Source organism: Microchirus variegatus (genome assembly GCF_963457635.1).
Source record: "Microchirus variegatus genome assembly, chromosome: 5".
Classification (NCBI taxonomy): domain Eukaryota; kingdom Metazoa; phylum Chordata; class Actinopteri; order Pleuronectiformes; family Soleidae; genus Microchirus; species Microchirus variegatus.
The window spans coordinates 13,867,692-13,881,395 of NC_139806.1; the positions used below are offsets into that span (position 1 = coordinate 13,867,692).

The following is a 13,704-nucleotide window of genomic DNA, read 5'->3' on the forward strand; positions in this document are numbered from 1 at the left end:
TCCACACTGCCTGTAAGTTATAGTAAAGGAACTGTAAAATTGGTCCAACCTCCTCTTTTTGTATCTTTCCTTTTTTTCCCCTTCTTTCTTTCTCTTTCTCCCTCACACTTACGCAGTTCATCAGCCCTAACTGAAACCCAGGCATTCTCCTCAGCTCAGCGCACCATGACAGCGGGGAGGCATGTCATTAGTGTACATTTGTGTGTGCGCGTGTGTGTGCGTAATGGCACATACATCTGCAGTGTCTGTGCGAGGAGGAAAACAGACAGAAAATAGTGCACTATAGTGGTGTAATGAAGCAGAGAAGAGGAGGTTTGCGTCGCAGGGCTGAGGTGAGAGAGCGATAGATTAAATGAGGGGGGATGAGAGAGAAACAGTGGAGGAGAGACACTGAGCAGCTAAAGGTCAGAGGCAGCCTCCAGCCTATGTGTGTGTACTCAGAGAAGCTAAAGACAATTTAGACCACTTTCCTCCGGTCATGTGCATTTGAATGGCATACAGAAATGGGGCATAATAGTATAATAATATGTCATTTAAGGACCTGAAAGACACACATGCACCCACGGACACGGCTATTCTTCTGAGGAGATTGCAATGACTTTCATTCATTTGGATCCTAATATCCCAAACCTTCACTTTAACCTGTTAATGCTTCAAATCATAAAATCACATATTCCTTAAAGCATTGGCAGAACGAAGGTCGTAAAACCAAAGCTATGTGCATTCTGGACAACTTCAGTGCAAGGAATAATACACATAAATAATACAAAGTATGTTTTGTTTTGGTTCGTAATTAAATTCTTATCTTCATGGTATTTGTTTGTTTGTGCATGACGTCTCTGGTTGTGTAGATGTGTACTTTACAGGACTATGTGTAAGTGTAACTGAGGCCAAAACATCCATTTTGCATCCCGGTGGGAAAACACACATAAACCTACACACTGACACTTTTTGTCTTCCTCTCACACATCTTGTCAATAACACTTATCACTTGTAATCAATGACTGGACTCGTCAATTATGTATTGGGTATCGCTTCCTGTCTGCTGACATGGCAAGAATGTATGTAAATGTGTGTGTGCATGTGTGTGCTTGTATGTCACATACAAAGCTTTTTTTGCAGGGGTTTTTTCTATTTTGAAAAACCACAGAAAACACCAGTTTGTGTTATTTGTGTGCAGTTTATTTTTTGCCACGTCTGGGAGAAAAAGGCAGCTAGCCTAAGCTTTTATTTATTATTATTTATTTATTTAAGTTTTTATTTGTTTTGAATGAATAAAATGTTAACTTTTGTTTTAAGTTTGCCTTTGTGTGATCATTGGAATCACTTCATTTAAAAATCACATTATCTTATACGAATTGTATTTTTTTGATGCCATAATTTGCCTTAACACACTATGCATTGTATCAATTTTTGAATCGAGGATCGTATGAATCAACAATCGAGAATAGATTTTGAATCAAATCCTGACCCCAAGAATCGGAATAGAATCGAATCGTGAGACACCCAAAGATTCACATCCCTAACTTTTTGACTCAAGTAGAGGTGAATCTCACTCTTCCTTATTTTTAACACGATACCTCAATCTTTGTCCATCCATCTCTAAATGCTTTTACCTTCTGGGGAAATTACTATAATCTGAGTGTTTGTTCTTGTATTTGTGGCTTTGTGAGGACCAAAAATCATATAAACCATACCATGTGTGTGGACAAACCAAACAACATAGTGTGGACATTTTGGCTGGTCCCCACGTCTTTTTGGGGGGTTAAGACCTGGTTTTAGGGTTAGGGTTAGAATTGTGTAAAGGTTAGGGCACTTAGTTCTGATTGTTAAGGGAAGGCATTATGTCTATGAGGGTCCTCACCACACTGTCTTTGTGTGTGTTTGATCTAAAGCCCAATTTATACTCTTTTTATACTTTATACTGCGTAAAGTGCTCTACATAGGTCATGCAGAGCCCTCTGCGCCGATGGAGAGCCTGTCGGAGAGCTTCTGCCTCTCCGACAGGCGGAGATACGCTGCTCTGTGCCGGTCACAGTGCGCATCAAGCGTCCACAGAGGCGGAGCTGATCACCGCCGACAACGTCGCTGCCAAAATATATACGTCATATCTTAATACACACAGTTTAGACTCTAAATGGCCAATTTCTCACCTCAAATTATCTAAAAATTGCGTTCCGTGGCACAGAAAAGTGAGAAACGGCTACTGTTTCGACAACAACAGTCTTTCTCTCTCGGACGCCATTGCTCACTGTAGCCAAAAGCACAACAACCTTGTGTAGCGACCCCTACTGATCGGGGGGGGGGGGATGCAGTGCGTATCCGTCACCACGACGGAGAAGTATGAAGGCTTGAGGGGTCTCCGTGGTTACGCAGTCGGATAAGGCATTACGCATATGCATTACAAAGTATAATGTGGCCTTAAGCCTGGACCAGGCCTGCCGTGGCTCCAAACAAAAAACAAGCTCCTCATTCCGTCATGTCATTCAGTCCAAGCTCATGTTCATTCTAATGGACCCCGAGCAGCTAAACCTGATATCTCATAATCACAACAGAGCACGTTCCAAATAATACGAGCACTGAGCGGACAACAATGGACATAAATCTACACGGCTTTCCGTTGCTTCTCTATCTAAAAATACCGCTTTGACACAAACCAATCCACACATGGACACGCACACGGATTCCAATAATTCCTATATATGCTTTCATTATGGGGATCTGATCCATACTTGGGCACACGAGTCCTCCCGATGACTGTGAGAGTTGTCTGGTTACAGAGACATGCCGTCTTATTGATTCTCGGCAGAAAACTGTGAGGTTTACGTTATGAGTCGGAAAGCTAAGGAGGAAAAGGAAAAGGGGGCGGCGGCTGCGAATTAGTGAACGTTTCTGAGCGGCGAATGCACGCGAAAGAACTTCCACACCTCGAGTCATGCGAAGAAAACATTTTTGCACTTTGTCTCCCCCCCCCCCCGTCTCCTTCTGTGTCTGTGTCGGTTTTTCTGCTCACTCCTGTTTCCTCCCTCTGGGTTGTCTGTCTCTACATGTCTCCACCGCTCCTTTTTTCCCTCTCTCTCCTTCTCACTCTGTTTATGTCTCTCTGCCACACAAACTCCCTCTCCCTCTCTCTCTCTCCTTCTCTCACTGCTTCAGCTGGGCTGCAAGAAGCTGTGATCCACCTGCCAAGAATCAAACAACACTGCCAACAGCCAAACTGGCACACAAAGAGATTGGGATGCTTACACACACATACACACATACACACACACACTGACTGCCAGTGCCACAAAAAGGAAAAGATGTCTGCACAATAGGACTACATATGTGACTACATAATGAGATCATCAGATCTCATTTAAATCAATAGATTTGTTTTTCGTGCTCCATTCGGCATTTTCCCCAAAAGCCTTGTCGCTTTTGTTTCATTAGCCGCAGATTTTTCTTGAAAAGTCCAGATTAGATTATATCATTTTTTTTTCTCCCACCACATTTGTTGTGTGAAAAAAGCGCTGACATCTACACTTTCCAAATCGTCTCGCAACAGAGAATCGTCCAGTAATAGAAAAAGGAGTAAAAAATGGTTAAATGCAAATGAGGTGCTGATTAGTCTTTTTCTTCTTCTTCTTCTTGCAGATGTCATTTTGGAAATAATGGTTTGCAGGATTTTTTTTTTTTGGATTCATTAGTTTTTACTCGGGGGTGGGGGGGTGTTTCACACCACTGAATCAATTAAACCTCAGTGAGACAAAAGAGTTTAAAAAACACTGATTCAAAATGGTTTAAAAAAAATAAAAATTCCAAAACCTTAAAATGACGACAACCTCCTAAATATCATATGTATAATATTAACATTTAAGAAGACGAAATCAGAGAATGTGTTAAAAAAAATAACACTCAAGTCTTTATCAAAACAAATGGCAAATACTATTAATGGGGTCATATTCATTCAACTATATCCATAAAGCAATACTATCTATTAGGGGTGGGGGAAACAAATTGAGAATCGCTATTCTAATCATCCACAATTCTGAATCGATTCATAAACTTCAAAAATCAATTTATTTATTTTTTAAGTTTCTATTTTGAAAAATCACACAAAACACCAGTTTGTGTTTATTTTTTGTAACTTCTGGGAAAGAAAGGCAGCTAGCCTAAGCTTTTTTCAATAAATATTAACTTTTATCTTAAGTTTGCATTTGTGTGATTACATCATTGGAATCGGTTTATTTAAAGGTGCATTATGTAATAAATCTAAAGCAACTGGCCATAAAATCCTCCTAATATGTCACAGAGACTCAGGAATAATGTTGATATAACAAACTGAACTCATCAACAACAACAGTACAGCCAAAATATTTGCATTAAAACATTTTTTTGCAGACTGCAAATCATGTTTAAATTTTGAAATCATGTTTTGGCATGTGGCGCCACCTACCGCCGTTTACCAATCATTGCAGTCAGTAGAGTCTCAGCTGCCGAGCAACCACGGGTTGCCACTTACGTCAGAAAACGAAACCTAAAAGACCTCGCTATTTTGAATTTGAATGTAGTAACCGTTTTGGCCACATTCTTACATATGGCACTTTTAAAAATCACATTATCTTATACAAGCTGTATTGTTTTGATGCCATAATTTGCCTTAACACACTATGCATTGTATCAATTTTTGAATCGAGAATGGACTTTGAATCCAATAGTGAGACACCCAAAGATTCACATCCCTACTACACACAGTATATGCACGACATGTATTTTATACAAAGACACCACTGATAAATAAGTAAAATCTAAAAGTTCATCATTGGGAGGAGCCATTCTGGCTCATCTAAAGTTAAGTCCACAGACGTGAGAGTGGTATTGATCTTCTCATTTAATTTGTTAAAAATAATCAGACATTAATGAGACGAAGAAATCCTTTTTTTGGCGACATCGGAAAAAAGGCTGAACAGCTAGCCTAAGGAAAGCTTAAGACAACTTACTCTGCGACACGCACACGCACACACACACACACACACACACAGCGTTTACTGCTCCCTCTCCACTAAGATTGCAGTTCGACGAATGAGTGAAAATTGTGTTGTCAGGGCAACAAACGGCCCGATGGAGAGCAGGATGAAGGAGTGGGAAGAGTTGCGCTCTGAACTTTTGGGAACAAACTGATGTCGTGCAAAGACTGCTTCACTTTCTCTGTCTTGCTGTCTTTCCATCAGTCCTCTCTCCACTCATCCACAAACCACCAGAGGCCGTCGGTTCATCCTTGTTTCTCGAGTTTTCTCCCTCCATCTGTGCTCCCGTCCTCTGTTGATTTTGCCAAAGTTCAGTGTTGCTGTGCATCTTATCAGCGTGAAATAGAGTTCAATACAGTATATGTACACGTGCAACATATTCTTATTAGTATTTTTCTTCTTCTGAATAATTTTAAGGTTGCGATGAGTTGGAATGTAGCACAATTTCAGATGTTGTTGGTTGAGCCTGATCGATGTTTTGAATAATTTAATAGATATGACTTTAATTCAATACTAAATTTTGCATTGATTCAGTTACACGGCGTGCACTTTCTTACCTCCCATTTCCCCCCAAAAGCTTCTTCTGATGTTTATATGCATTTATCGATCCTAAAAAAACCCTCGCAAAAACACAAAATTGAATTCCAGTCTGGGAAGGCCAAAGAGCAAAAAATTATGATTCAAATCAAAACCCGACAACTATCGGCACACCACCGACGATCAAACATGGATATGGAAGGTGTGAATTTTCATGAACAGTACTTAATACAACATAACAGCCGACAGCTGAACGTCCTCAACGCTGCAGCCAAAATCTGCTTTAGTGGAGTGATTCTTTTTTTCTTAGTCTTAGTTTAAACTTAGTCTCTACAGCCTTAAGGGGAAAGAAAAGTTCTGGCTACCCAAATGGCAGATGGTGTGCAAATAAAAAAAAAGAAAGAAGAAGAGACGTTGATGAAAATGTTCATTTATGTGATGAACTTCCCCGTTCCACTGTGGCAGAAGGCACAAACCTACGATGCTGTTTCATAAACAGTGATGCTGACGCTTTTCTCTGTGTGTGTGCATGAGTTTGTGCACGGTTGTTGAACATGAACAATGTTGAACTGTGACACCCGGCCCGATCCAGATATTCACTTTTTTAATAAGCTTCTTTCACTAATTTGCCAACGACTCAACAAGGTCAAAGAGCAACACAAGCACAGAGAGTGCAGCTCAAACCACATGCTCTCTTTTACATATACGCTCAAACAGCGTTAATTAAAACAAACAGAGCGACTGAGCAATGGCAGATACTTTTTAATAAGTAAGAAGACACAGGACCAGTGTTCTAGCTCTAAATTCTACCCCCTTTTGTAGCTTTCCTCCACTTGTCTGTGCTCAAAAAATCCTTCTGATGGGACAAGAGCAACCACATATATAATGTAGACAGTATAGAGTATATACACACACACACACACACACATGCATAAATGTGCGCACACGGCTGTCACACAGTGGTTGGTCACAGGAGGGTAAATTGGCCTCCCTGGAATCTCTGGAGTGTTAGCCGTGCGTGGTAGTGGAGACGGAGGAGAAATCACATGTCAGATAAAAGTGTGCGAGTTGCTGCTTTAAACACACACAATCACACACACACACAGATACAGACACACACTTCGGTGCCTGTCGATATCATACACATTTAATAATTGTCGGACAACTTGTACGTCTGCTCTGCTGCCTCATATCAAACTTAAACCAATTTGCACCAAAGAGGACGCCTTCATGTTGCACACACACACACACGCACACACACACATACACACACACACACACACACACACACACACACACACACACACACACACACACACACACACACACACACACACACACACACACACAAACACACACACACACAGAGAGAGAGAGAGAGAGAGAGAGAGAGATCAGGTTTAACCAGCAACACACTGACGCTCAAAAGCATTAAGGTTTGAGGAAATGTCTTCTTTCAAAACACAACTTTTGTAAGAAGAGTTGAATACAACCGGTCATATTTTTTTTGCCGCAGTGTCAAAGTGAAAAGATTCCTGTTGTCAGGACAACTTATGAATCTTTTATGAAAGGTAAAATCAATGTTTATGAATATTGTAGTTTTATACAAAAAAAACTTTTCAGGTGTTTTTTTTTTTTTGGTCTGTTCTGATCAGTAAACATAAAGCTGCCTCGTGCAGCCCAGCCTTTCATGATCAGTCAACACTGCATGAGAGAGAGAGAGATTCAATTAAATCAAACCAAATTACAGGTCAGGAGACCAGGAGGTGCAGCTGTGGGTGGTAAATGTGGGTTTAGAAGGGGCAGTGAGTGGAAACAAGGAATAGAGTGTATTCGTGTGTTGTGGACGTGTGTGTGTGTGTGTGTGTGTGTGTGTGTGTGAGACGTGGTTAGGGGCACAGCAATCAGTTAAAGGCTTGTTCGGAGGAACGGGAAGAGGTCGAGCAGATATTGTAGTAGAGGCAGGGAAACCCACCCACATCCAAACTTCACCTCAGAGGTCACACTCACTGAGGGAAGACTTCCCCCTGACATTAATGAGCGCTGCGTCTGACAGGAGTTTGATATCGGTCCTGTATCTGTTTGAGACGCAGTCATCACTGGAAGCAACAGAGAAAAAAAATCTGTTGTTTTCTTGCCTGTCTTCTTATTGGAAGAAGTACGCAGGTATTAAATTAGTAAGAATGTGGCCTGTGGTTCCATTTTTATGGTAAATTTTGGTTTTCTCTATATAAAAAAAAAAAAAGTATACTTATACATGTATGCATGAATATATTTCATATTCTTAAAGGAACATTTCAACTAGTGCTGGGTGCGTTATAGCAAGGTGCGTTTCCATGACGACTGACCGGAAAAAGACGCGCACGACGTCATGTTTACGTGACTCCGGCTTGTTAAAATGAGTCTCTAAAGTAACGGTAAACTTTAAAAAAAGAGGCAACCATACGCAGTACACAGGTGAAGCAACAGCAACAACGCTATTGACTTATAGGCGTCATATGAAAGAATGTGGCCAAAAACGGTTACTACAATTCAAAATACCAAGGTCTTTTAGGTTTCGTTTTCTCCACCATTTTAGCTCAGACGTAACTGGAAACCCGCAGTTGCTCAGCAGCTGAGACTCTACTGCCTGCAATGATTGGTAGACGGCGGTAGGTGGCGCCACATGCCAAAACATGATTTGGAAACATAAACATGATTTGCAGTCCGCAAAAAAATGTTTTATAATGCAAATATTTTGGCTGTACTGTTGTTGTTGGCGAGCTCAGTTTGTTATATGAACATTATTCCTGAGTCTCTGTGACATATTAGGAGGATTTTATGGCCAGTTATTTTAGATTTATTACATAATGCACCTTTAACTTGGCATAAAGACTGGTCTGGAACATGTAAGACTAATTTACACATTAGATATTGTTCCTTTCGCCTGTATAAATCACATTATAAAAACAACAGTTAGTGGTTATATGTTACGTTATTTGCTTGACTACTACTTGGCCGTGTGCACTCACTTTCCTCCTAACCTCAAAATGGTAACAAGGCCAGCAATTCACCACCAGCGACTGCATATAAAACAAAACAAGTAGATGGTTGTTCCGACTTTTGCTTTGACAGCTGTGACATTAACATGTTTATATTGTAACTTTAAAGTCGCTGGTAAGTGTTTTTTGTTTACATCTTCAGACAAAAGTCGGGAGTTATTGCCCGTTTCCGTGATTTATATCTGCAGGGGCTCCCGGCTGCATTAGATTTTCATCTCACTCTTGGCAAGCGGCAAACAAAGGCAAATGCATATTGAAAAGGAAAAGTAACTGCATTTGTGCAGAGTTAGGCTGCGTACAAAACCATATTTAGGACCTGCCGTGGAGAACAACACTGACTTCTCTGTGTGTGTGTGTGTGTGTGCGCGTCATTATGGATGCTCTGCTCAACAGAGCACAGAGAAGTCGTTGGGTTGTTCAGATCGACTTGATAACTGCGTCTCTTTCTTGTTTTTATGTTACCGTGGTTTTATGTTTCATTTCACAGTTTTCTCTCTTACGAGTATCTGTCTTTTTTGTATAATCTAAGTCTACCATCACGCACACGGAGTGAATCTACGAGGTGAAGCCCTCACACAGCAGAATCAGTCTCTGTCACTGAGCTGTATTTATAACCCCATCTATCAGCCTGCCTCTGGAATATGTGACATCCAGATGAAGACCACCTAACTGCCCTCCAGCCATACATTAGGGTTATGTGTGTGTGTGTGTGTGTGTGTAGATGTGGATATGCACATGTATATGCGCCCACTTGTGCCTGTGTTAAGCAAACGTATAAGGAGCTCAAAGTTAACACACACACACACAAAAAATACAGTGGCTCACAGCTCCTGTCCAATCTGTTGACAATCAGTAGAAGAGCCAGCGAGAGAGAGAAAAGAATAAGACAAAGGTGAAAACAAGCACGGAGAGTGTGTGGAGGCAAGGAGGGAGGCCGACGTGAAAAGAATGGGGCTTGGAGATGTAGGGTAGAGGAAGTAGAAAAGAAAAACAGTATGGGTGCTTGTGCCTGCTGTCTCCCCGCTGCTCTCTGATGAGAGTGGTGATCTATATCCTCATCTGTCCAAGGTCACGGTTGTTACATGGGAGCAAAGCAATATCTTCGAGTCACACACACACACACACACATACTTTGTGAGATATGGCTCTGCCGATAACTACAAGCAACCATTATAGATTAAAGCAATTAAACCGGAGGCGACCTTTAACCGAACATTATGCCGCAGTCAGGGTCTCGTGTGAATCATAAGATGTGGGTATGAGTGTACAATGAGTAAAGGGCATGCTTTACATATGCTTGGCTCGCTGCTCACCATTTTGTTAACCTCACGAAGCAATAAGGTGTTTTCCCCACCCGGAAACCCAGAAAACGATCGATACCGATGTTCCATGATATCGATATCACGTCCTTGAATCTCGATACAGACAGTGTTAACACAAAATACAGTACACTCTTAGAATGAATCCAAAAGGGTCCTTCTACAAGGGCGGAGGTTCGACCTGGAACCATTTGCTTCAGAAATTTGCTTTCAAGGGTTCTTGGTAACACTAATGGTTCCAGTAAGAACCATTTTGATCCAGAGAACCCTTTAAAACCCCTTTCCTGAATAAAGGATTTAAAAAGGGTTCTACCTTGAGTCCAAAAAGGTTCTCCTATGAGGACAAGCCGAAGAACCTTATATGGTTCTAATGAGCACTTTTATTTCTAAGAGTGTAGTCAGTTTTGCTATAGTTCTTATTTTATCTTAAAATAAGCTGTGAAAATGTATGCAATATTTATTCTTTTACCGGTATCGATCCAAAGATTTTGACCAGTATATCCGACAGATACTGATATTGTATTAGCTTATATTTTATTACTGTGATCTTCAAATGACCAATCATATTCATATAATTGTACGTTACTTGCCTCCGTCGGTACATTCTAGCAGCATCCAGTTGCAGGCGGAAGAAAGACTAAAGCTCCAGTCGTGCTGTGTGTTTTTCTAGGCTTGTTGAGGTATATTTAGAAACAGAAAAATAGAAAGGGGTGATAACTCCCCAGCATGATTCTGCACTGGAGGGGAGCAGAAAAAGTACAGAGTGTGGCATGTGCAAAGGCACACACACACACACACACACACACACACACACACACACACACACACACACACACACACACACACACACACACACACACACACACACACACACACACACACACACAGACAGACAGGCCGAAAGAAGAGAGGACAATTATTGTTCCACTGGGATGGAGAGGATCCAGACAGAGAGGGAAAGAAATGGTGAGGACAGCAGGACAAAAAGGAACCAAGCAGAGACCTGAGAGCATCCACCCAGCTGTTACATCAGTATGCCCTCGGGGTTCAGACACACTGTGCGTCTGGCTCCCTCTACTGGCTCTCAAAAACACATGCACTCATTTGTCTCCCATTGACTTTGGACAGGACACTTCCTCATCTCAACAACTTCTCAAAGAGCCCATTTCCACCTCAGATCATTTTCCCCGAGTCCACAGTGAGCCGCAATTTCAAGCAATTTCTATTAGCGCCGCGACGTCCAACATCATAACTGCATTTCTTGTAAATGCCAACAATTTTGGAGCAGATCAATAGCTCCAGTAGTAAACTAAGCTTGTTGACAACTTAACACCATTTTCCCCCCGCGAACACTATCAAAGCTCTATCGAAGGGGACCGTGTCCTTAATTGAGCCTTGAGAGCTGTATACAGTGCATCTCCTTTTTATGACAGCCTCGCTCCTACTAGACAGACTCAGAGGGAGGATTTCCTGGAATAACATGACTGCCGAGATGCGTGGGTGGAGAATATGCACACTCACAGACACACACACACACACATGAAAACACACACACCAACTGGCACAAAGGAAAGCAGTCCCTCAGCAGGGCACGCAGTCACAACTATAACAAACTGACAGGCTGAAAGGTAAAAAAAAAAAAAATGGCTTCATTGGATCACTGTCCTTTTCGTTGTCCTCCACTACACACACACACACACATGTACACACACCAGGCAGTGACCTGAAAGGTTTCCAATTAGACCCAATAGTCCAAAACATCAGGACAGCGAGAAAGTGTCTCAGCGTGAATTCGCTCATACTGCCAGCACGGCACCTGGCAAATAATTCTAAACGTACATATGAAAGCTTGTTTTTGATTGATCAACTCTCACGTTGAACATGAGCCACATTCACCAGGAGTTTCCTTTGGCTTCCGGTTTGGTTACATCATTCATTTTAAATGAATATTTCAGCAGTGTCTCCCTCTCACGGCACTGTCGACTGCTGTTAGTAAACTCCTCTGCCTTCTCCGCTTCCAATGCCTGTTTCTAACCTCCAGAGCTTTTTTTGCTCTGCATAAACTCCTCAGGGCTGTGACATACATTCAGCTTTATATAGTGTTGAGTCAGCCAGATACAGGAGGTCCCACCAAACGTCAGTGCGTGCAGTGTGTGTATTATTCTGTGTGAGTGTGTGTCCATGTTGACGTTATGAGGACATTTAAGCAACTCAAAGGTTGTTTTATTTAGGGTTAAGGCATTGTTTGGGGGTTAGGTAAAGGCCTAGGGAGTGTGTTATGTTCTCACAACTATACAGAGACACAGTGTGTGTGTTTGATATGGATTAAGAGACGGTTTAATATGCTGTGTGAGTGAGAGAAAAATGGAAAAATCATCAGTGAAAGACAAATCATGCGGCACATAACAGGGATTTGAGTGGAAGCTCTCGACTATGCTGAATGAAACCATTCACAGGATGTCAATCGAGGCACACGGCTGCATCATCTTCAGACAACAACAACAACAACAACGCCTCAGACTCAAACATGCTTCACAAACCAGTTTATTAAGTTCATGTCCAAGCCACTGCTCCCATGTTTCATCCCACCGAGCAGTCAGGAGTAGTTAGTAAGTGAATGTATTGGCTAATTTCAGGGCCCGAGCGTCAATGTTAATACAATAACCAAAGAGAAGCTCAGCAGCAGTGTGTGACAAATTTAATGTAATTGCTGCTCCTTGTTTTGTTGCAGGAGGCTCCAGTCCTCTGCAGTCAATGTCTGTGTTATAATGAAGATTTCTATAACATAGAGGAATTTGACAAGAAAAATCAATGTTATAGCTTAATTATAATAAGTTATTGAATGCATTGAAAAAAAAAAGAATAGTGACAGATAAATAGAATGTGAAGAAAGAAGCCTTCCTCCCCCCCAGTGTCAGAAAGTTACATGTCTACATCAGAGCCTCTCTTTATCTTCACCATGTCAGGGCTGCGTTGTCATACAAAATTAATTATCTGGAAAGAAAAAGAAAAAAAAAAGCGTGACTAACAGTTCTGCCTCTTTATCTCCGCGTTCCTTTATACATCATTCATAACCGAGGCGAGCACTTCAGTCTCCGCCGCCGCTCCGCTCTCCGCGCGGCCAGTGGAGCCGCGGGACAGCGGCTCCTGCGCCGCCAACGCACCCAGCAGCGCACAGCCAACCAATAATCATCCATTAACTTCATACTCCTCCACTGAGGTTCACATCGACCCGCCTACACGAGGACACCCACCTTCATTCTCCGGGTAATTCCGTAAGGCTCGCACCGGCGACAGCGCGTGAAAAAGGAGCAGGGAGCACAGGAGGGAAAGGGATGGATAGATCCACAGGACGCGTGGTGGTGGTGCCATTTTTCAGGCTGCGCTGCGCCCTCGCTGCATCCCTGTCGGTGGTGTCGAGTCGTTGAGCGCAGCCCTGCGATTGAGGGGAGAGAGGAGAGAGGAAAGTGAGGAGAGGGAGTGAGAGAGAGGTGGGGAGAGAGAGAGAGACGTGGGAAGGAGGGTCCACAGTCAGCCAAATCCTGTCAATCTGCTCTCAGGGGCTGGAGACTCCTTGCTCTATAGTTTCAGTGCAAAAAAAAAAGAAAATGCACTTGAGCCATGAACAGGTCATTTAACCTGATACCTGAGTCTTTATGTTGGCATTTCTGGTGCAATATTATGATTACAAATTCTATGATCTTTGGCGGTGAATGGAATGGTTTGAGTTAGCGTTTTAAGTAAAAGAAATCTGTGTTCACATAAGATATGCATGAGAGAGAGTATGAAAATTGAGGC

General features: G+C 42.1%; 1 protein-coding gene across 1 annotated transcript in view; it reads right to left on the minus strand.

Moving 5' to 3' along the window:
- LOC310927508 (ephrin type-A receptor 3-like) overlaps positions 1–13,278 on the minus strand; it is a gene marked incomplete at its 5' end in the record, with an annotated part of 80,754 nt that extends 67,476 nt beyond the window's left edge. The window contains one exon of the mRNA XM_083889809.1: positions 13,161–13,278. Coding sequence (XP_083745935.1) covers positions 13,161–13,278 — 118 coding nt within the window. The remainder of the gene's footprint in view (positions 1–13,160) is intronic.
- Positions 13,279–13,704: the final 426 nt, after the last annotated feature.